Genomic DNA, 24,905 nt, shown 5'->3' on the forward strand with positions numbered 1-24,905 from the left:
CTCACAGAGGCAATGCAGCAATTGTCTTCAGGTCGGTCTCCAGGAATAGACGGATTACCAGTTGAATTTTATAAGCAATTTTGAAATGTAATTGGAGTGGATTTGTATGAAGTATTTTTTAATTGTTTTAAAGAAAAATCACTCCCGTTAAGTTGTCGACATGCAGTCCTCTCATTGTTACCAAAAAAAGGGGATTTATGTTTATTGAAAAATTGGAGACCAGTGTCCTTACTATGTCTGCATTATAAGATACTGTCAACATGTCTGGCTAATAGAATTAAGCATTGTCTAGAGTTTTTGATTGATAAAGAGCAGACGTATTGTGTCCCAGATAGGTCAATTATAGACAATATTTTTGTGTTACGAGATTTAGTTGACTTTATCCACTTTAATAATAGTGATCTTGGTATTTTATCATTGGACCAAGAAAAGGCATTTGACAGGGTGAATCATGGGTATCTGTTTAATGATTTAAAACACTTTGGTTTTGGCGAAGCTTTTTTATCAAATGTAAAATTGTTGTATTCCAATGTGTTTATCATGGTAAAGGCTGGTGGGGGTCTTAGTGCTCCAGTACCTCTTGGTAGAGGGATCAGACAAGGCTATCCACTGTCTGGGCAGCTATATAGCCTAATGATTGAACCTCTCTTACATAGAGACTAAAAAAAGATTTACAAGGTGTGCTATTTCAAAATAGAAATGAAAGTGTAAAATTGGTTTTGTCCGCTTATGCAGATGATATTACAGTGTTTATCACAAGGCAAGAGGATATTAGTTGGTTAAATGGGGACATTAAGCTTTATGAAAAAGCGTCCACTGCCAAAGTAAATTGGGAGAAAAGTGAGGGTTATATTATGGGTCAGTGGGATATCCAAAACTTCCAGGTGGCTTGAGATGGGGAAGGGAAGGTTTAAAAGTTTTGGGTGTTTTTATAGGCAGTAGACAATATCAAATGAAGAATTGGGAGGGTATGCTGGATAAGGTGTCTGCCCGATTGTCTAAGTGGGAATGGCTGTTACCACAGTTGTCTTATGGGGGAGAGTTCTGGTCGCCAGTAACCTGGCAGCTTCTACACTGTGGCACAGGTGTGTAGTCATGGATCCACCTGAGGACATTATATGTGAAATTCAGAGGAAATTGATCAACTTTTTCTGGAGTGGCGTGCACTGGGTCCGAGCATCAGTGATTCTTTTGCCAGTTTGCGAGGGAGGACATGGCTTGGTGGATGTTAAGAGTCGTATCCATGTATTCAGATTACAAGCAGCAAAAAGATTCCTTTATCAAAAAGACTTATTATGGACTCCTACAGCATGTGCCATCTTGCAGAGGGCAGGTGGGCTTGGTCTTCATAAACACCTGTTTTTAATGAGACTGGAAGATATGAATTTGTCTGAAATTACACCCTTTTATCGGACAATGTTTCACGTGTGGAGGAGTGTTTTAAAGATGGCCAGAGATAGAAGTTCTGTTCACTTTTTAATGACATGATCCAAACAAGACTTTTGTCCTCCGTGAGTGTGCGAGCATGTCTGCTCAGGAATGGTATCGTGAAGCTGGGTCACCTAATGGATAAAGATGGATGGAAATCTGTCGAAACTATTAAGGAAGTGACTGGTTTACGATCACAGAGACTTGTTTCAAAACTGATAGAGGACATTTCGCTGGCAATACAAAGAACTTATGGAGAAAGTATATTAATAGGACACATGTCAAACCAGAGTGACATGAAAGTTTTCCCAAGGATCAGTATTTCGTCACAAATGTGTGATGAGAATGAAGGGGAAGTTGCCGATTCAATTTTGAGATTTCCAGACACCACTACTGGAGTATCTGGATTGTGCTTCAAAGAGAGCACTTTACCACACAGCAGTTAAGGTGATACATCAGAAATCACTGAAGAGACAAAAAGCTTCCAGATGGCTAGGGTTGTTGGGACCAGACTTCCTTGTAAAAGACAGGTGGAGGACCCTGTACAAACTCCCTGTAGAAAAACAAACTGGTGATCTGCAGTGGAGGATCAAACACGGGGCGATAGCTACGGACAGGCATGTGGCACACCTGAACCCAGCAGTGGGGGGGCGGTGAAGGTTTTGTGGTGTGGGTGAAGATTTAGTGCATCTGTTTTTAAAATGTAATAGATTAAATCTTTTGTTTGAATTACTTGCAACTTGGTTTCAGGGGGTTGCAGAAGAATTTTCAGACAAAATATTTATTGGGGGTTTGAAATATAGTTTTTTATTAAGAAGGAGTGTATATTTATTGAATTATCTAATAGGAACAGCAAAATTGGCCATATGGAAGACAAGAAAGAATAAGGGCCTAGAGTTGGCAGCAACGAATTCTAATGCAATGTATATGAGTCTGGTGGCAGCAAGATTGAGAACGGAATTTGAATATTACAGTCTCACAAATAATGTACCTGTTTTTTGTGAAATTTGGTGTATTAATGAGGTTTTATGTGTTGTACATGATGATCAGTTGGTCTTCGGTTTTTAAAAAAATATGTTTTTTATTTTTTATTTTTATTCCATTTTCTCTCTCTCTCTCTCTCTCTCTACAGGGATCGGTCGATTTCTGCTCATTAAACTGATAGTATTTTTTTAAATTATCACTTAATAGACTATATGTCTTGATCATTTACAAACAATAATCTATTTCTGGTATTTGTTGTGCGATGTTGTGGTTGAAACGAGCTGCTGTTAAAAGTGAGACGCAATGTTAAATTTTTCCTATCATAATTAGACAGCTCATCTTCAATTTAAATTTTGTGATCGCATGTTATAGATAAAGTAAACCTCACAAACATTATTCACTTTCTAACGATCATATCGTTTCTTTATCTATCATAATGGCCTCTAATAAATGCCTCGATAACATTAAGGTCTTTTAACAGAACCTTTCTGTCATTCCACAGTACTGTGCAACTGGAGAAGCCTAAATATCCATCACTGTCATCTCACTGGACTGGAATGACTCTATCTATCCTCCAAACATCAGACCAGAGCCCATTAAATCCAGCTTTCATCCTCTGTTTTGAGGGGAAATATGGACTTTAGCAGTGTTTCACTGGATGTGGATGTGAAGAATACTTTTGCACAGAAGATTTGGCTGAACCTCCCTTCCTTGGTCTGTCTACATCTCCGTTCCTCTAAAGGTTCACCTCAGCCTCCAAATATGTTCCTGTCTCCTGTATTTCAGCAGAATCACAGTGAGTATGATGATCTGGGGCTAAACAACCTACTTAATGGACGCTTTACCACCTAATCAAGTTAAGTGCTAAGACTAGAAAATAGGCTACAGACAAACATACAGTATGTTTAGATAAATGCTTTCTTAAAATTTGGCAGAGATGGAGATACATGGAAGACATTAAAAGTGGTGTCTGTAAATTTTTAATATGCAAATACTTTCTCCAATCCCATCTCTAACTGTAATGGGTGTTTCTTCAACTTTGTGCACTTTGAGCACTGTGAACTTCTAGAAAGTAAAGTCCTGTTAAAACATCTTTTTACACTCTCACTAGTTTAATTTTTCTACTAACAATGCCCAACACTATACAGTATGTACATGCATGACAGAAGAGTTGTAATTTTTGTATTATGTTTTCTTTCAAAAAAGTTGATTTAATGTAAATTTTAGTCCATTGTCTTGCTAAGAATAATTTATATGTATTCTAAATACTCACAATTATTAATAAATAATAATATTTTTACACTTTTTGCATAATTTGGCAAAAGTACAAAAGTGATCGGCAGCCAATATTCTGCGCACAATGGATATCGGTATCATTTTCCTGCAGTAAAGTATTTAAACTGCTGAGCATGGCTTTTATCAGAAGACCACAATAATAGACAAATAATAATAATTTTGAGTTTCAATAATGTTCTTTCGTCATTGTAAAGTGCATTCCGTTCAACGCCAGCATCATGCGCCACATTGACCTCTACATGACAAGAGTTGCAGAAAGTGTCACAGAGGGTCGATTCCACGCTCAAAATTGCTTAAATCACCTTTCTTTCCCATTCTGACATTCAGTTTGGAGTTCAGGAGATTGTCTTGACCAGGACCACACCCCTAAATGCATTGAAGCAACTGCCATGTGATTGGTTGATTAGATAATTGCATTAATGAGAAATTGAACAGGTGTTCCTAATAATCCTTTAGGTGAGTGTATGTACCACAACAAGTTATTCAATAAGGTGGTAATTATAAAAATAAAACGACCATTTCTCCAACGACCAAGAGAAAATCAGTTGGTACGATAGTGTATGCGATCCTATTTCCCTTGTAAATATTAATGGAAACTGATCCAGTAAATTGGCCACAGTTTTCATAATTATACAAAAATGGTCACATCAGTTTTATTAATCACTGGGATTGACACATAAATCAAGTGAGTGGTTTAAATAAAATAACATTGCACAACAGAAAGTAAAGCAAATCATTCCAAGTCCAGCCTAAAGACAGCTCAAATTAAATTAGATCCTGAATTAGTGTTTTCTTTTTAGATTTTTGAAGGCCTTATTATTTTGCCAGTTGTGGACCACTGAGTCTTCAAGTGGTAAAACAGCATCTACAGTACATCAGTCTGAAGCACACAATTAATCAATGAGATCCCTGAAGGTCATAATAAGATGCCTTTTCAAAATGCATTTAAATTAGAGGGGAGGAGCCTTCAGTGTGCATATACAAAAGTTGTTGCTCTAAAGACTTCTGCAAACCTTGAAATTGTCATCTTACTGAATAGCTCAAACCTCTTTCCTCATAACTCACTTTAGGCAATTCTGGCAGGGAAGCAATGTGAACGTGGGTAAGAGAAGAATAAACGTTTTATCGTGACATTCTTCTTCTTTTTTAAATCACAGTATACTGTCAAATACCAACTTTTGTTCAAAACACAGAATATCAGTGCTGTGATTGCAATGATGTAATTCGAGGTCAGTTTACCAATATAAATAATTGAGAACATATTTTGCAGGATTTTGCTTGCATCATTGTGTTGACATTTGCAAACCACATAATCACTCTTCCCCTATGTTCAAGGGGTTCAGTGATTTTTGCAAATCAAGGAACCAAACCAATTAGTTTGTCCACATTAAGAGCATACATTGAAGTAGGAAATTGCATCATATTTAATATATTTGTTATATTTATGTTTCAAATAGTTTTCACTAAATTTCCACCATGTAAAGAACACTGTCATATGATTACATTACCATGACTATACATTTTGTATATGTATGAATGTAGATTCCCAAATTGCTGTTGTGTTTGTCTATATTCATTAAAAGAATATTAATATATTGTTTGATCGTTTGCCTCAGTTTTTCTTTTATCAGTGTTGTCATGCTGTCATTGCCATTGGACTTACATTATATAAATATACTCTTTAGAGGTGTGAGGTCTTTGCTTTATATTCAGAAGTGCATTCATATGAAACAAAAATATTGCTTTTTTATTTTTTATTTTATTGATTAATTGCTGCAGTACCTTTATCTACTCCCTCACATTCAAAGAATAGAGATTTCACTCCAATGATCGTAACATTTCATGCACACTGTCATCACTACGCTTCAGTTCAAAATACAAATATACAAGCTTGATGAGGTCATGGTTGTAAGCTGTGTGCAAGTAAAAATTACTTTAAGAGGATGAGTCATCAGAAAACTGACCACAATGAGTCATACAATTATGTGGAAATGAATTTAAACAAACTACCTTTTCATTTTTCTATTAAAGTTACAATTTCTATAAGATTTGTTTCTGAATTCTGAAATGTGTAAAGCAGACATAGATGCCTATAAGACATTATTTGCTTATATAATAAAACATGAGTCATTACTTAATAGTTTGAGTGATCCTATTTCCCTTTTGAATACAAATGGAAACTGATCCAGTAAATTACACATAGTTTTCATAATTATACTAGCACGGATATAAAATCATTTACAGTATCAATCACTATATGACACTTGGGATGGAGACTTAACTATGGGCTTTTAGTTTAAGAAGATTTGCAAAGAACTCGAAAACCAGCCTACATAGTGCTCAGACTAACTACTTAATTTGCTTGTTGTGGATCAGTTTTTCAGATTTCTGCTCCAAATGCCATGCTCCATTTCAGAGTATCTACAGTACATTAACCTTTAGCTCACCAATGTGGTTCCTGAAAGTCTTACTGATATGCCCATTCAAGATTCATTTAAATGAGGGGGTGGAGCCTCCAATGTGCATAAAGCTGTGGGAAACTTTGCTCTTAGTGGCAAATGGAAAAATGGATTCCTACATTATTAACATGAGCTCATTGGCATTTGCTATACTGAATGGGCCTGTTTCTGGTGCCACTATTCTGATGAACATGTTTTTTGTGTACTGTTTGTCTTATCCACAGACAGGACCAGACAACAGCATAAAACCACCTCTTAATGTTTTACTGGGATCACTTATTGGGTGCAGCCTCACTCTTAATGTTTTTAACCTGTTATTCGTGTCATTTGACAGTTTTTATCCCAAACAATGGATGTACACGATTGCATCAGCAGTTAAAATGTATGCCACAAGGACCAGTTTTACCACCTCTCTTGGAATGAATATATTTTACTACTTTCAGATTGTTCCTGTCCGGCTGCCTTTTTTGGTCTGGGTGAAGACGCACATCAAGCATTTTACGTACTCGGGATTGTTTTGTGACAGAATCTTCTTTTTATTTGAATTCTTTCTCCAAGTTACGCACCCATGGAAAGAGGCTATTTCTAAAGTGGACTTGAATTCAACCTGTATTCATGAGAACATCATTAAAGGAAATATAGATGTACAATATAACCTATCAATGGCACACTTTTGGCTTAGATGCGGTTATTTTTTCCTTTGTCTTGTCATTATGCTGGCATCAACCATTACAACCATTCTCTACCTGCAGATTCACACGAAGAACATGGAGGAGAATACCAGCCCTTTATCTGCCCTTAAACAGCAGAGGCAGATGAGAGTGACCATCATGGGCATCATAAAGATGGTCCTCTACTTTCTCTCTTCAGTGTGGCTCATGATAGAAGATCTCATGATTTATTATTTTGGCATATGTTTTGATCAGAAAAACCATGTAGGTGGCTCTGTTGCAGCACTATACTCTCTTGGATCAGCCATCATTTTATGTGTTGGTCAGTCAACATTCCGGCTTAGGGTGATAGATATTGGGAAAAACTCCTGGAAACCTTGAAATTTTCATCTGACTGAAGGCACAAACCTCTTTCATAATCACTTAATTTAGGTTATTTGTTGTCTGACAAAAGATCCAAATGAACTGTGGAGAAGCGCTGCAAACTGCAAAAATCTTCTGATATAGCCGGTATGCTGGTGAAAGAAACATGGAAGATTTCATTATCATTGAACAGGAAGTAATTTCTTTTTTTTGTCAAAAATCACAGTAGTACACGTAACATAATATCAACAATTTAGGTTGATATTTAAACGTGTATATAAAAGTATAAAAGTACATTTTTCACCATTTTAATAACATTTTTACAATCATTAGCGATGTGTTTTTTAAGTACAGCTATTCAGTGTAATCTCTCACTTATGCCATTAAAACTGGGTGAATACCAATTCTTAAAGAACTGACAAAAACAAAACAAAAAACAGCCTGAAATAGTTTTAAAGGGAGTTCAAGCAGAGCAGGAGAACCTTCCAAAAGTATTTCATGTCAACTACCCAAATCCACAATATTGAAATTATTTATTGGTTCAAAACATTATTCAATGCTATGATTGAAATGTTGTAATTCAAATGTATTTTATCAGCAATGTAAATAATCCAACAACATAAGGTACAGAAATATGAAATGAAATGTGTTAACATTTGCAAACCACAAAAACCCATGTCTGAAGGGTTCAGTGATTTTTTGGAAATCATATAGTCCTGCAAGTTTCTCCACTTTGACATATGGGCACACATTTAGAAGGGAAATTTATATCATGTATTCATTTATTTGTTTGCATTTTAAATAGTTTTCACTGAATTGTTTTACCATGTGGCAAATACTTTATATCCATGTAAGATTTCATTCCTACATGACTATACGTACTGTGCATGCAGATTTGTAAAATGCTTAATGTTATGTTTTGTATGTTCTCTATATTTATTGTGTGTCTATAACATGTTAATTTATTCTTTGACAATATGCTTAATTAATTTGAATTGGTTAAATGTATATGGTGTTTACATGCTCATCACTTTCTTTTTGGCCATGCTGACATTGCTTGAAGTTTACATTATATAAAACATTACATAATTTTTTTTAGATAATTATTTATTACATAAAGAATAATCTATAGGCCAAGGTCTTCAACATTTAGAATTGCAATTACATGAAAACTCGGAATGGAGAAAATATAAAAATGTGTTTGTTTAAATAAACACACTTTTGAAATGTTATATCACATGGTGGATCTATAGCAGTACTGTAAAATGTGCATAGCCTACTGAAATATTTGTGTTTGAAGAATGAATGACAGTAAACCCTTGGGCACTTATTGCATCAACGCCTAACACGAACTGATACAGTCCCATCTGGTGGGCTGAATGTATATTGCAACCAATTTATGTTTAGCATTACAGCACGTGAGTTTTTCAGAGCGTGTCAGGCATTTACAAACATGCACAGGGCAAGAAGTGAAGAGAACTGAGAACTGTTGAGGGACAACGGACAGGGGAAATCCTATAGCAAAATGAAAGAGGATGAAATCAGATCTCTCTTTCTTTCTCTCTCTCTCTCTCTCTCTCTCTCTCTCTCTCTCTCTCTCGATCTCGACAGGGATCGGTAGATTTCTGCTCATTAAACTGATAGTATTTTTTTTTTTATTATCACTTAATAGACTATATGTGTTGATCATTTACAAACAATAATCTATTTCTGGTATTTGTTGTGCGATTTTGTGGTTGAAACGAGCTGCTGTTAAAAGTGAGACGCAATGTTAAATTTTTCCTATCATAATTAGACAGCTCATCTTCAATTTCAATTTTGTGATCGCATGTTATAGATAAAGTAAACCTCACAAACATTATTCACTTTCTAACGATCATATCCTTTCTTTATCTATCATAATGGCCTCTAATAAATGCCTCGATAACATTAAGGTCTTTTAACAGAACCTTTCTGTCATTCCACAGTACTGTGCAACTGGAGAAGCCTAAATATCCATCACTCTCATCTCACTGGACTGGAATGACTCTATCTATCCTCCAAACATCAGACCAGAGCCCATTAAATCCAGCTTTCATCCTCTGTTTTGAGGGGAAATATGGACTTTAGCAGTGTTTCACTGGATGTGGATGTGAAGAATACTTTTGCACAGAAGATTTGGCTGAACCTCCCTTCCTTGGTCTGTCTACATCTCCGTTCCTCTAAAGGTTCACCTCAGCCTCCAAATATGTTCCTGTCTCTTGTATTTCAGCAGAATCACAGTGAGTATGATGATCTGGGGCTAAACGACCTACTTAATGGATGCTTTACCTCCTAATCAAGTTAAGTGCTAAGACTAGAAAATAGGCTACAGACAAACATACAGTATGTTTAGATAAATGCTTTCTTAAAATTTGGCAGAGATGGAGATACATGGAAGACATGAAAGGTGGTGTCTGTAAATTTTTAATACTCAAATACTTTCTCCAATCCCATCTCTTACTGTAATGGGTGTTTCTTCAACTTTGTGCACTTTGAGCACTGTGAACTTCTAGAAAGTAAAATCCTGTTAAAACATCTTTTTACACTCTCACTAGTTTAATTTGTCTACTAACAATGCCCAACACTATACAGTATGTACATGCATGACAGAAGATTTGTAATTTTTGTATTATGTTTTCTTTCAAAAAAGTTGATTTAATGTAAATTTTAGTCCATTGTCTTGCTAAGAATAATTTATATGTATTCTAAATACTCACAATTATTAATAAATAATAATATTTCCACACTTTTTGCATAATGTGGCAAAAGTACAAAAGTGATCGGAAATGGCGGCCAATATTCTGCGCACAATGGATACCCCCAATCTTGAAATGGAAAGATAATTAAAGCGTTATGCAATATATACTGTAGATGGAGATAGAGAGGTGAGGGATGCCAGAAGAATCATTGTCAGAGCGAGGGAAATAGCTGCTTATATATTCTTTAAATATGATTGGCAGGTCTAGATGAACAAGCACCTCCCGAATTTACGTTTGGAACTTCATTAAATGTTTGAATTTGCTAGTGCAGATAGCTTAGTAATTATAACTGAAACATACAAAATTGATTACTCAGTCTAGTAGGAGGGTAGAATTAATCCCTATATATACAGTATTTGCAAGGCAGCAAAAGAGGAGAGGGAGAGAATTTTCTATGACACATTGGCCATGACTCTTGGCAGGCAGAAATAGAGTGGAATGACAAGTTTTAGAAAACAAACAGCAACATAGAATATGGAGAGAGGAAACATTTGGTACGGGCAGTGCCATATGTTTCTGCAGGAGCTTTACTCTCATACGCACAGAAACACTCCATTTCATACACAGCTGTTGAGAAATTGTCACCATGTTTGATCCCCATGTTGAAGATTTTTATGCGGTGTGTTCATGTGCAGCTAGCTATTCATCCGATCCTGTCTCTGTTCAGCCACAGTGAAACAGACAGCTGCATTTTCCTTTCCCTGGGATCAGTATATAAATAGAGATATTTCCCAGCCTATAGATCAGAGCTTTCATGTCCTTCTTTGCTTGCTATCTCTGCACTTACACTGTGAGATTGCAACATATGGCCAGGAAAACAGCCATTTTCAAAAGACACATCTTTGAGGGGACTTTAACCTTCTGCCAGCTCCTAGAAAATATAGGAGTGATTTAAAAGTTGTCATTTTTTCTATTATTTTTGAAACGCTGGCTACGTTCTTCATGGTTTTCAAGGGGAATCACGAAACTACATCGTGTAGCCTTAAAACCCAGGACACCCCCGGGCAGTCAAGGACCCCCTGGTAGTCAAGGGCACCTGGGTACTGGCCCCATTCGCCCGGTCGGTAATCCGTCCCTGCTAATATCTTGGTGTTCTATGGAAGAAAGAAATTCATACAGGAAAGCAAGTGGCCATTACTCTACATTCTCTTCTAAAGGTGGATAGGAGAACATTGCTACAAGAGCTTCAGCAGCAGAATTGTTTAAGGATATTTTGCATGGACTGCGAGACGGCTCTCAGCCAAACAAGTGCAGCACATCTGATGTCAGTACTCTCATTTCACAGATGCTCACTGTTTTATGTGGTTAGGTTGTGGTCACTTAATTCTGAAAAATCCACAGGGCCCAAAGCTATTGCAGAGCTTCAATGTCTGCTTAGTTGTACATGTAAAACAAATGCTAAACCAATTGTGCTTAAAAGATAGAAAGGTATTTGACCACATAAAAGATCAGGTCTGTCTGGACGCAATCGAGGTGTTGAGACAAAAGTTGTTTCAGTTGTTTTGATACATTCATTAAGGTCTTAGGATGTTAAATCATAACTAAGGTCTCTGGATGCTCATAAACAATAAGTTTAAAACAATAAAAAAATTATACGATGTTTAATATCTCCATAAATGTTGACAGTTTTTAAATATTTCTTGTTGCTGTATACTCTAAAAGGCATCATAGCAAAAAATAACTTTTGTGTAAAGTTGGACCTGTCTTTGCAAAGACAGACTTTTACATTCAAGTTGCCTGGTATTGATTGGCTGCTAATTGATACGGCTCCGTCCCAGAGCCTTCCACGGCTCTGCCCCCAGAGACTATTCCTCCCTCCCGCGGCTCCGCCCACTCCCCCAGAGACTGTCCTGTGGCAACCTCCCAGGCCGCCTGACCCAGTCTCGGCCCTGCGGCTGCCTCCCAGACCTCCTGACCCGGTCCCCACCTTGAGGTCATTCCCTTGGACTCCTGGCAGTCCCCCGGATCTGCTCTGGTCTCCTGGCCATCCGTCTGATCTGCTCTGGTCTCCTGGCCATCCGCCTGATCTTCCCTGGTCTCGTAGCCGCCTGTCTGATCTGCTCTGGTCTCCTGGCTGCCCGCCTGATCTGCTCTGGTCTCCTGGCCACACTGCCTGATCTGCTTGGGTTTCTTTGGTCTCCTGGCCACCCACCTGATCTGCTCCCTGACATTGCCCTGTTCCTCTGCTCCCCTTGTGGCCCCTTTAACTGCCTGTTTGCCCCTGGTGCCCCCTTGAACTGCCTGTTTTCCCCTTGTGCCCCCCTGAACCACATGTTTTCCCCTACACTCCATGGACAATTTGCCTTTTTAATTTTTTTTGGAGCATCTGGAATCCTGTAACATATTCTGTAACTGGTAACTGGTTGCTCTGTAACATATTCCCTGTTGTCTTTTGTTTTTGTGCTTTTATGTTGAAATTCTTGTTTAGAAATTTTGTTTTTTTAGTCTTTTTGTAGTTTCATTTTATGATTGGTTTTCCCGTGATTGTTTCCACAGGCGTTCCTTGTTCTCTTGTTTGTTCCCTTGTATATTTAAGCCCTTGTTTCCCCTGGTTAGTTTGTCAGTTCTCATATGTGTTGTCATGTTCTGTGCCTGGTTTCTTGCATTTTATTATATTCTGAGTTACCTTGTTTATCTTTTGTTTCATTAAAGCTGCACTTGGATCCTCATTCTTTGCCTGCCTTATCACAGATACTTAGAATAAAATTATATATTTTTCCATAGGCTTGCTAAGTAAATTAAAATTAAATCTCAATTCAGATTGGAATGGAGCACAACCCTGGTTGTTAAACAAATACAAGCGATTATACTTTAATTTGTTTATATATATATATATATATATATATATATATATATATATATATATATATATATTCTCAGACTCTAACATGCCAAATAAATATATTTCATCCTTTCTTTCTCAATCACTTTTGTTTTTTTAAAACAGATTCCAGTCTTAATGAATCTACAAACAAATATAGAACAATGAAAAGTTCAGTCAGAATTTATTCCTTGATGCTTACAAGTGAAGTGTGACAACTGTTTCACAAATCGGCCAAAGCCAAGCTCATTGGCCGAAGCAGTGCATGAGTTTGAGCTCCACCCCCTCAGGCCTTCAGAATTTCCACAGAATCCCTCAACAGTGCAAATGATTGAGCAACTAAAGTCAGATTTTCAGATTTATCAGCCAATCAGATTTAATCAAATTTTAACTATTTGTGCTTTTTTGACCTTCAGTGTTCTAGCCAAAATTCACCTGCATTGAATGCATCAATAGAGTAGAAATATTCTTCATTGATGTTCTGTCTACACATCTGCGATGGCATGAGGGTTAGTAAATTATGAGAGAATTTACATTTTATCCCCAATTCTCACAATAATTTTTTAAACAAAATCAGCAAAAATTAAAGGCAATATGAATGGAGTAGCCTACCACCAGAGACTACGCAGAGACGGGCCACTTCTATTAAAATTAATGGACTGACTTGCTAAAAAGACTTTGCTACCACTCTGATGTATAAATACTTTACATACAATTAAAAATATGTCATATATTAATAACAGCAGATTTGTAGCAGTAAATAATGTCATTATATAAAAAATAGGCAAAATTATAATTTCTTTTTTGTTTCTTTTGATTTTGGAGTAAAATAGACCAGGACATTTTCTTAACAGGTCTATGACAGAACTTTCATTTTTGGCTGAACTAATCTTTTAATAAAGCTATTTGGTGTTATATGTGTGTGTGTGTGCCAGCCCTTCATACATTGTGCCAGGACTCACACGCCTGGTGAACTTCCTTTAACCTTGTTTTTAAAACTTATTTTATAGCGGTCTGATTTTGGTTACCACAGTTATCATGCATTGTTTATGTCATAATGGTTGCCCTAGAGCACAGTTTGTCATAGTTTTGGCATTAGTTTGGATTGAGTGTGTTTACGTCTCTTTATTTGTATTAATACTCAATAGGACACATCAGCACATGGCCATTTAGATGCAAATCAGGCCTTTATCATCAAGAGGATTTGAACTACAGCTATCTACCTATATCTTCCCATGCCCTGGTTTTGCACACATTCTCTCCAATTTTTCTCTCTCAATAGGTCCTGGAGTCTTCCCCCTCTCTCTGTCCCATTTTTGCATCATGTGACCCTGCGACTGTAAGCACAGTCCTTGCAAGCCACTGCAGAAAAGAAAGAACAGCCTACATAGGCAGCAATGTGGCATCCTAACTAAAATGGAACCTCCATAAGTGAGTGGCATAGCTCAACATAGGCAGCAACTATGTGTGTCATACAAATTGCGTTCCTCAAGTGATTTGCATGGGAGGCACAACTAACAGTTGATTTCAAAAGAGTTTTGTGTTAGCATGTTGCTAAGCTAATGAAGAAATAACCTAATATGCATTTAAGTAGTACATTGATAAACAAATATTTGGTTATTGTGCATTTCCAGTTAGAATATTTACTGATACTTTTCTACACTCACATAAAGGATTATTAGGAACACCATACTAATACTGTGTTTGACCCCTTTTCGCCTTCAGAACTGCCTTAATTCTACGTGGCATTGATTCAACAAGGTGCTGAAAGCATTCTTTAGAAATGTTGGCCCATATTGATAGGATAGCATCTTGCAGTTGATGGAGATTTGTGGGATGCACATCCATCCTATTGGGATGCGATCTGGTGATTTTGGGGGCCATTTTAGTACAGTGAACTCATTGTCATGTTCAAGAAACCAGTTTGAAATGATTCAAGCTTTGTGACATGGTGCATTATCCTGCTGGAAGTAGCCATCAGAGGATGGGTACATGGTGGCCATAAAGGGATGGACATGGTCAGAAACAATGCTCAGGTAGGCCGTGGCATTTAAACGATGCCCAATTGGCACTAAGGGGCCTAAAGTGTGCCAAGAAAACATCCCCCACACCATTACACCACCACCAGCAGCCTGCACAGTGGTAACAAGGTATGATGGATCCATGTTCTCATTCTGTTTACGCCAAATTCTGACTCTACCATCTGAATGTCTCAACAGAAATCGAGACTCATCAGACCAGGCAACATTTTTCCAGTCTTCAACTGTCCAATTTTGGTGAGCTCTTGCAAATTGTAGCCTCTTTTTCCTATTTGTAGTGGAGATGAGTGGTACCCGGTGGGGTCTTCTGCTGTTGTAGCCCATCCGCCTCAAGGTTGTGCGTGTTGTGGCTTCACAAATGCTTTGCTGCATACCTCGGTTGTAACGAGTGGTTATTTCAGGCAAAGTTGCTCTTCTATCAGCTTGAATCAGTCGGCCCATTCTCCTCTGACCTCTAGCATCAACAAGGCATTTTGGCCCACAGGACTGCCGCATGCTGGATGTTTTCCCTTTTCACACCATTCTTTGTAAACCCTAGAAATGGTTGTGCGTGAAAATCCCAGTAACTGAGCAGATTGTGAAATACTCAGACCGGCCCATCTGGTACCAACAACCATGCCATGCTCAAAATTGCTTAAATCACCTTTCTTTCCCATTCTGACATTCAGTTTGGAGTTCAGGAGATTGTCTTGACCAGGATCACACCCCTAAATGCATTGAAGCAACTGCCATGTGATTGGTTGATTAGATAATTGCATTAATGAGAAATTGAACAGGAGTTCCTAATAATCCTTTAGGTGAGTGTATATTAAATTAATTACATTTATATTCGAAATTTTTCTCACTTTGTCTGCCAAGCTGGTATGTAATTACTTTTATGATTGCCCTCTTGCAATTATTAATTTTCATGCTGATAGGCAGGGATCATAGAAGAGAGCATAATCATGCACCTGAGTTTTGGAGCAGCCTTCCATTTGGGAGCAAACCGTATGATGCCTGAAAATGCTGCCAGCTCACTAGAATTTGAAACAGAGCCTTAGTGTCTTGGATAGTAGAAGAGTGTTTTACTAAACGTATTCTTGCTGTGGTAATGGGATGCTATGATCTTAAAGGTGCATTCAGTATTTTCTTTCCTCATTTAAAAGGTTTTACTTTTCATTACTAAAGAAATAAATTGTAATTTTGAAACATATGTATAAAATCATGATCATGCATTTGAGACGAAAAGTTCAGTCATAATAGTAACCCTATAAAAGCTCTTTTAATCTACATGGAGCAAGGGTGCCTCATGGGTGCAGGCATGTTAGCATCACATAACAAATTTGGCCTTGGTTGTTAGTATAAAATGTAAACAATATAACATGGCGGTGTCCCATTGAGTCCAAAATTTTAGTTCTTTACAGGACAATAAAATAAATTGTTTAAATGTGCTGTAAGCGATTGTTTTTTGATTTTTTTAAGTAAATTAGGGAAGCATTTTCCTACTCCCTTAAAGATATTAATGAAATAAGTGTCCTGAGATATCTGACCAGTCTCTGCAGTCAGCTGTAGACTTTGTAGACTGCAAACAAAATTACATCTGCGGACCGAGTTGAGGGTGCTATTGTGCTACTAGTTGAATTTGACAGCCACAGGAACAAACAATGCTGCTCTTTTGCACCCGTTGTACAAAGGTGCCACAGTTAGGTCCTGGGAGGCAGCAGATATCCTAACACTGCCCCCTAATCCTAACCATATGGCACCTTTCGTATGGCACCTTTCACCCATCATACTCTTTTGCTCAGTTTTGGTCTCAAATTATCTTTGGAGGGCAGGGTTTTGGAATGAGCGGGCATGGCTAATTTAACGGCGTAGTCACGTGAAAGCTTCAGAATGCTAAAATTGAATTTAATCAGTTTTATTTTGTATCTGTCGCCACAATGTTTAAGTGTATACCAAGACAGCCATTATTTTCCGTTTGTGTGTGTGTGTGTTATGTGGGTTAAGTGGTGAGGTAGGTTTTACTGTGTCTATTCTACTTTGTCCCTCAGAGACCCCATAACTTCCCCCATAATCTGCAAAAAGATGCTATGGTGAGAATTTGCTCCAGCAATCTCTTTTCTGAAAGATGGATTGTCCCCAAGTCTCTCTCAGCTCTGGAGGCAGAGTTTCTCGTACAGTATATATATATGCATGTACTGTATGTATTCTTTGTATAAATTTGTAACAGCGCTATACAAAATATTTGGGAGCAGGAACATTGTCTTGAGGGAGGCGGAAAATTGTCATGGACCATGCTCGACACGGATGGGTTGAGCTCTTGCGCACCGGCTCTAGTATGCGAGCAGGCTCCTAGTTGGGGTGGCAATGCTCATGACCCTTCTGGCCATGCCCTGTCTTAAACATCTTCAGCAGATTGGACAGTTATTAATGTAGAAGTAAGAACTGATCACTGAATGGGAAACTGCTGCGTAAGTTTAATATACAGTTATGATAAGTTGGTTTTTGGACCAATGAGAGTTTACAGTGGGCGGGATTAGCTAGCGTGACGGCGCAAATATAGAAACTGAGCGATCGACAAAGTGCCCTGCTGCTCATCATTGTCAGTATCTCTTTCATGTTAATCCATTTTCTTTCCTAATCAGTTGCTGTTGCTTGTCGCTTTATCATGTCAGATCTGTTGTTAGGCTGTGTAAAGGGAGTTCAATGGAAAGGAGGAGGCGAGAACCGGCTTGACAATATAAATAATATTTTAATGAATAACTTAAGACACAAACATCAACAAACGAAGGTCAGCTGCCCATAAACGATCTCTCTCTATCGCACCACCATCCACAGTTGGCCTTGATCGCTCTCAGAGTCTTAATTAGCCTGATAAGGGACCGGGTGTGTAAAATCACAACCCGGCTCCACCCGGTCACAGGCTGGTTTACCCTTTTTAGGATTTGGTTTAGATCTGAATGTGATGATAAAGTATGTAGTTACTCTGCAGTCTTAGTGCTGAGCTGGGATTGAAGTGAGCTGACATGTCACTGGACTCACCCACTCTAATCATTTATGGTCTAGCACTCCTCTCTGTTCTGCAATTGTCTGTCTGGGGAGACTAGTAATCCCGAAACAGCAATGCTATTCTTACCAGAGAGAGACTGTCAGAGTGAGTGATTGGACTGGAATGGAAGTGTGTTACAGGTTTCTAAAATAAAAGCACACCTCATGCTGTTTAGTTGATTTTCTGTCAGTGCTTTGCAGCCCCCCTGGAGTCAGTGACCAGACTTAAAAAACAACTAAAGCACTAAATGGAAAATGAATGGCAGGAATATTTCCTTCACACTCACCTCTTGGCCCATAAATCCCTCTTTCCTCACATCTCTGGATGCACATGTTCTTGTAATGCCAGTTCTCTTGAAAACCAGTGTGTGGGATGCTGTAAGGTATTTGTAGGCAGCTGGGTGGGTTTAGTCATAATGTTGTAGTGTATTGTCTTTGTTTATATGCAGTTCTGTAGCTTTCAGACCATGAGTGGAGACCAACTCAAATCCAACCAGCAGTCATGCATCTACACACACTCAAACACATACACCAAGAAGCTTTCAATGGGGCAAATTAAATGTATGAACTTGTAGCCCACTTGACTTGAAAATAAGTCATATTTCACACCAAAATCAAATGAAAAAAAAAGATATTTCACTTTAGATTTTTTTTAAACCATGTTATTTTAAAATATTTATTTAATTAAAATATAATTTATTTAAAAAAAGAAAAATAATAATAATATTAATAATAGTAAAAAAGGGAGCCTGGATAGCTCAGGGAGTAAAGACGCTGACTACAGCCTAAGCAACCAACTTAGCCCGGTTGCTAAGGAGTGTAGAGTCACATGGGGTAACCTCCTCGTGGCCGCTATAATATGGTTCACATTCTCGGTGGGGTGCGTTGTGAGTTGTGCGTGGATGCCGCGGATAATAGCGTGAAACCTCCACACCCACAATATTTTTGCTGTAATGTGCTCAACAAGCGAGGTGATAGTCTGGATTGACAGTCTCAGATGCTGAGGCAGCTTGAGATTCGTACTCCGCCACCATGAGGACTTAGAGCACATTGGGAATTGGGCATTCCAAATTGGGGAGAAAAGAGGAGAAAAATTTAAAAATACAAATAATAATAATAAAAAAGTGAATTACAGGCAGTACAACAAATAATACCATGAGCATATATACCAAAGTCTTTCTAACAAGTCAGTCCACTGTCGGCCATCTTTGGAACGCTCCTGGGAGACTATATCCAGTCATGACAGTGCATCTCCTGTCTACTTGAATGGGGGAACACAGAAACCAGCTTGTATGGCTAATCTGCGTTCATATTCTTGAGGTGATGTCTGTATCTAAAAGGTGATTGGCTCTTTTACCTGTAAAGCGGGATTTCCTTTCTACACCTGACTGTTGGGTGCTAGAGCTTCTTATTTCTCCCATTAATTTTAATAGCAGTGGCCCATCTCTGCCAAATAGTCTCTGATAAATACTTAACACTTTAAATAATATATTATTATATTTATTTCTAGGTTTTTTTTTTTTACAATTATTTAATGCATTATGGGGGGTTATTAATCATGAAAGTAATTAATTATTCATGAAAATAATGCAAAACATCTTAAATTCTCTGAAAAGCAGCTTTTCTTTTATTCGAAATTCTTTATAGAAAATGTAATTATTGAATATTTACTTATGAATTGGAATATCTTATCAATATGCATGTTGATGAGTAAGAATATGTCCTTGGGGGAATTTTCGATTACAGATTGCGATCACCATCAGAAAAACTGCAGGCAAAGGAGTCACAGGAGTGAGAGCACACCCATACGATGGCCATGTACCTGTCGAGACCACCACAAGGAGGGCAAGATGAGGCAGCACTGCTCTGAGAGGCCAAAGAGTATATGTTATAAACACTTTGCTCTCCTAATTCATTTTTCCTGATGTGGCCAAACACTTTGATATTGCTAAGTTTAAAATACTAATTTGTTTTAGACAGTGTATAGGCTCGGGTTTTATGGCCCAGTCTGATCTGGTCTCCCACAGTGATATAGCCTCATAGAAGATGTGACCATTGCTTATGATACACCCATACAACAGAGAAACTCACAGGTCTTCCCACTACCTTCTATTTTAGTTAGACGGCACCTTTTTTAAGTAACTGCTATAATTTTTTAACATATTTTTTTAGTTCCCATTGCGCAGAAGAAACGGTGAGAGCATTTTCAGCATTGAAGATGACATTGTCATTCCTGTGTCTCTGGTCGCCTCTGTGAGAGTGGAAAGACTTCAGTATAAGGACATTTTGACACCCAGGTATTAAATATGTAACACCGCAAAAATAACTTTGATTTAATAAGTTTGTGTTCATTAAGTTCCAAATAAAAATTAAATAATCAAATGAGATATTAAGTATCTATAAAGAGATATTAGTATCTATATATATATATATATGAATTTTTTCCTGTAATAAAAAAACACATATCAAATCTTTTCCTGCATGCGGATGTGTTCTGCGATTCGACTGTTTTAAATTTCTGGTCTCAAGTTTTCACTTGCATCAGCGTATATTCTTAGCAGGTAATGTAATGCTTAAGGTTTTTTTTTTTACAGGCAGTGCCTCACCTGGGTGTGTAGATGACATGATGTAATGGTCTGATGTTAGTTACGTTGATATCATTAATTATGACAGCCAACAACTGCACAAGTTGAGCCTGAAATTCATTTTCACATCAAGTAACACTTCAATGGTTGTTGTTCTCCTCTGTATTGCTTGTTTTGGCAGTTTTTACTTGGCGTCTCGAGACCAGAAATATGAAACAGGCAATTAGAATCATCATGGCGCCGCCCAGTGCTTGTTTAAAAAGAATTTAAATTTTTGGGTGAACTATCCTTTTAAGGGCTCTTGTCAGATCTGGTTGAATTTGTCAACAAGAAGAGAGGTTTGGAAGCCTTTCTAGTAATTATTACAGTGAAACCGTGATCATGTCCAACAGGGAAATATAAACCAAAGCAAGATCATGTTTTATTAATGCTACTTTCGCTATTTCATAGTTTTTAGCTGTTAGTTCAGTACAGTTACTGTTTTCAGTTTCGAAAGAATTTAGATAATTTGTTCTGTACAGCGGTACCACCGCTCCCTAAATGCAGAGTATGCAGCCGGCGTAGGGCACCATGCACAGAAATGCTGTCTGTTCACGCTCCAGTTGTCAATAATGAGATCAGCAGAGCAAAAGGCATTAACTTGGATGTTTACATAGATTTATCCAGTTAATCAGCCCGAAGTAGCTGCGATAGTTTCCAGTATACCTGCGAGAGCGCAATGTAAATGCGTAAATACAGCTTATGACATGCAGGATGCGGGACAAAGCGCACTGATATATTGCTACAGATTTAAAAATGTACACTTAAAAACTGTCACAAGAGCCAAGTTACAGAATCCCACTGAAAATGGCCATCACCATGTCACAGAAAAGCCTGCATTATTATTAGAGCCAAAACTTACCTCAGCTTGCTGCCTTAATTTGGAGCTGCAATTTTAATCTTGAAATATCTGCTTATCTTGGTGTTCAATGAAGGTATTGCATGATGAAACTATCCTTTCTTTTTACTGTGCAGCGCGCAGAAAGTGTTCACTTAGTTAGAAGAGCATGATGCAGCAGTGATGGACTTGGCTTCAGTGACAGTCTGTGACAGCACGCATCTGTGTGAACTTCCGCTGTTGTAAAATTCCCATTCAATAATCTCTCAATAAATTACACATGAATTAAAAATAAACCCAGTAATGTAACGACAGGAATGCCGCCCATTGTAACGAAGTAAAAGTACAAAGATTTAATTAGAAATTTACTTGAGTGAGAGTAAAAAGTACTCACTTTTAAACCTACTCTGAAAGTAATTTTTTCCCACAAAAGTTACTCAAGCGAATGTTAATGGAGTAAATGTAGAGCGTTACTATCCACCTCTGGTTCCGGAAGTATTTTTCTAATTCATTTCTTCCATAGACTTTTCATAAAATCCTTCATTAAAGAGTTCTAAGCCATGAACAAAACCAACCAGCTCCAAGGTTTTGCTTTGAAGCAAAAAATTATTTTAAAAATCACACAAAAAGACAAAGTTACAAGCCTGTTTACTTGCCTTTTTTGAACTACAAATCCATGAAGCATTGCGAATGACGTAATCTATTATAAAACGGTGGAAATATATAAATCTATTGATTTCAAGTTGTTGATAATAACTATAGAAACAACATAGTTTACTTTTATAAAAAAAAATCTGCTATATAAAAATGTAAAAGTGGAGGGGCCTGGGTAGCTCAGCGAGTATTGACGCTGACTACGACCCCTGGAGTTGCGAATTTGAATCCAGGGCGTGCTGAGTGACTCCAGCCAGGTCTCCTAAGCAACCAAATTGGCCCGGTTGCTGGTTCCACGTGGGGCACGTGGTGAGTTGTGCGTGGATGCCATGGAGAATAGCGTGGGCCTCCACACGCACTACTTCTCCACGGTAATGTGCTCTTGCAAATTGGGTAGAAAAATGGAATGGACCAAGAAATTACACCCCCCACAAAAGTTGTCAGATCACAATGAGGCAGAATCTCAGCCATCATGATGGCATTCATACCACCTGTCATTATTAGAGTTTAATGTGATCTTGTGTTACGTTAAATGACACCAAACGACTATTCGACATTGACATTTTTTGTAGACAATTTTTTTATTGCTGACGATAAGGTCGACTAATCGTTTCAGCCCTAATTTGAAGCAATACAGTTAACATGGATACTCACAATTTTCTGTGACAATATTGTGGGGTCCAATATAGTTGGCACTGCATCAACTTAATTTAAGTCTCTCTGCAAACTCTGCGTCAAACTGTGTCTTATTTGAAAAAGAATCCAATATAAAATGAAGTGAACAAGCAAATACTGTCTTACTGACGTGATCCGGGACTTCATTAAAAATAAACGTCAGCCACTCTTTCCTAATGTTAGGATCATTAGGAATCCAATGAAAAGAGTCTGTTTTTCCACAACCTGGCACTGCACAACGTTTTGCAGGCATCTCCAACCTCTTGTTGCTCCAATAATCCCTGTGTTTCTCCCTGCCGTGCCGACTTTTATCACCGCTCTAACCGCGAACCTGTGGGCGGGCCAAAGAGGCGATGATGAAGAAGTAGGCGTTGACCTATTTATGCAGAGGCAGACTTGTGCTGATATTTTCATCTCTATTACGTAACAGAGTCAAGGAAGTAGAAAACGAGTCATTTAAGAATATTGGTTTCAATAAAGCCTTTTTTGTACTAACAAACATCTCGGTTTGTTAGAGTTCTGAATCTTACAGTATGTTTTTATAGTACTATGACCTCATATATATGTCAAAAGATCAAGGACAATTAGATTTCTCTATGTATACACCTTTAAAAGCCCCAAAACGCAACTGTATTATGCATTATATTATTGAAAATCCCTCCACCCCCACCACACAACCCGCAATAGTTGGGCATGCATCAAGCAGGTAATAAAATAAATCTAAATCAGTCACAAGTCTGGCGAGGCCACAATGATTTTTCCTGGTGCTTCCTATGGCTATTCCAGCCCTGCGGAACCCACTTTTGTGTTAAGAGCACAAAAATGTAATATTCATATCAACCATATAGAGGTGCTGATGTGTCACACAACTACTCCTGAAAATTGCATTTGCATACAAGCCGTCTGTTAATGTTGTTCTCAATGGTAACATAGCTTGAACACTGAAAACTGCTTGATGATTCTTCTCAACTTTGCCCAGATAGGCTTTTCAGATTACTGTTTTTTGGAGGTGTATTTTGCTGGCCTGTTTCAGAAATAAAGTTAAACAGTCTGGGTTTGCGCATGGCCACAGTATTGATCAGAACTGCTCTGAGAGCTCATTGATCTGCACATCTCTTTCTCTCACATTCTCTTTTGTTATGAACTCTTGGGGAATGAGGGATCATTATTTATAGCTCCACTGAGACATGTGCTGTGATTTACTTCTACCTGCAGAGGGAGCTTCACAGGGACTTTGATGCAGTTCAATGAAATACACAGTACACTGGTGCTGCTTCATTATCACTTTATGTGGCAAACCTTGAGGAGCATAAATGAGAAACCCATTCCTCTCAAAGTCATGCATTCATCTGCATTACAAATTAATTACTTTATCTGATAGATAGGATTAGGAGAAATAAATCAATGAAACAAGGTCATTCCTCTTGTATATCCAGATGGACTATGTTCAAATGTATTTCCTCAAATTCGCTTGTGTGTGTGTGTGTAACCATCGTGCCGAAATTAACCTTTTTCTTCAAGGGCTATACTTGCTCCCGAAATGTATTTTCAGATGCATTTTTACTGTTATTATGTCAATTATTTTCTTATTTTTTTCACAGGTTTGTTTAACGAGTTTAACCACAAACGAGTCCAACAAAATGAGGCATAGATAAATTAAGTCAGTAATGGATGACAACAAGTCTGAGCTATTCATAACATCCCTAATGCCACAATCAACACATAATAATTTCCTCCCTAACCAATCTTAGATGTCCTAGCCAGGAACGAGCAAACAACGAATCTCTTGAATGTACTGGAAGAATGGACCCCATAATTTCCTAAATTTGTGTGAACCATTCCTTATGTAAAGCCTTTTTATAACTTAAGAAAATAAAGAATATCTCTTAACCATGTGAAGATAGAGAATTTTTGATTTCCAGTTAGTCAATATTATTCTCCTAGCCAGTGACAAAAGTGATTTTTAAGAATAGATAGGGAGGTTACTGAGGGGCTTTTGGTTCAATTCTCTCCTCAGTAATGTGTGACAAAGTATTTAAAATATATGTTCATTATTCACATAAACAAATTCAATGCCGATCTGTCGGATCTGAAAGATTTGATGGGAGGAAGCTGCCTGGAGCGATTTACTGCCTTTATCAACATGTTCAAAGTTGGTAAACTTGGTTTGCAGAAATTCAGTAGTGTGGTGGAAAGAGTACTTAAAAATAATACTCAAGTAAAAATACTGTTACATCTTAAAAAAA

At 37.7% G+C, this 24,905-nt stretch overlaps 1 protein-coding gene across 1 annotated transcript; it reads left to right on the forward strand.

Annotated features, from left to right (window-relative positions):
• The first annotated feature begins 6,259 nt into the window (after nucleotides 1-6,259).
• LOC127658834 (uncharacterized) lies at nucleotides 6,260-7,219 on the forward strand. Its single transcript, XM_052148366.1, has one exon. The coding sequence runs from the start codon at nucleotides 6,275-6,277 to the stop codon at nucleotides 7,217-7,219; it is 945 nt and encodes a 314-aa protein (XP_052004326.1). The 5' UTR covers nucleotides 6,260-6,274.
• Nucleotides 7,220-24,905: the final 17,686 nt, after the last annotated feature.

The sequence above is a fragment of the Xyrauchen texanus genome, chromosome 18 (genome assembly GCF_025860055.1).
Source record: "Xyrauchen texanus isolate HMW12.3.18 chromosome 18, RBS_HiC_50CHRs, whole genome shotgun sequence".
Classification (NCBI taxonomy): domain Eukaryota; kingdom Metazoa; phylum Chordata; class Actinopteri; order Cypriniformes; family Catostomidae; genus Xyrauchen; species Xyrauchen texanus.

What these genes read in the sequence shown, in the direction of transcription:
- LOC127658834 (XM_052148366.1), top strand. Translation starts at nt 6,275, where the DNA reads ATGGATTCCTACATTATTAACATGAGCTCATTGGCATTTGCTATACTG.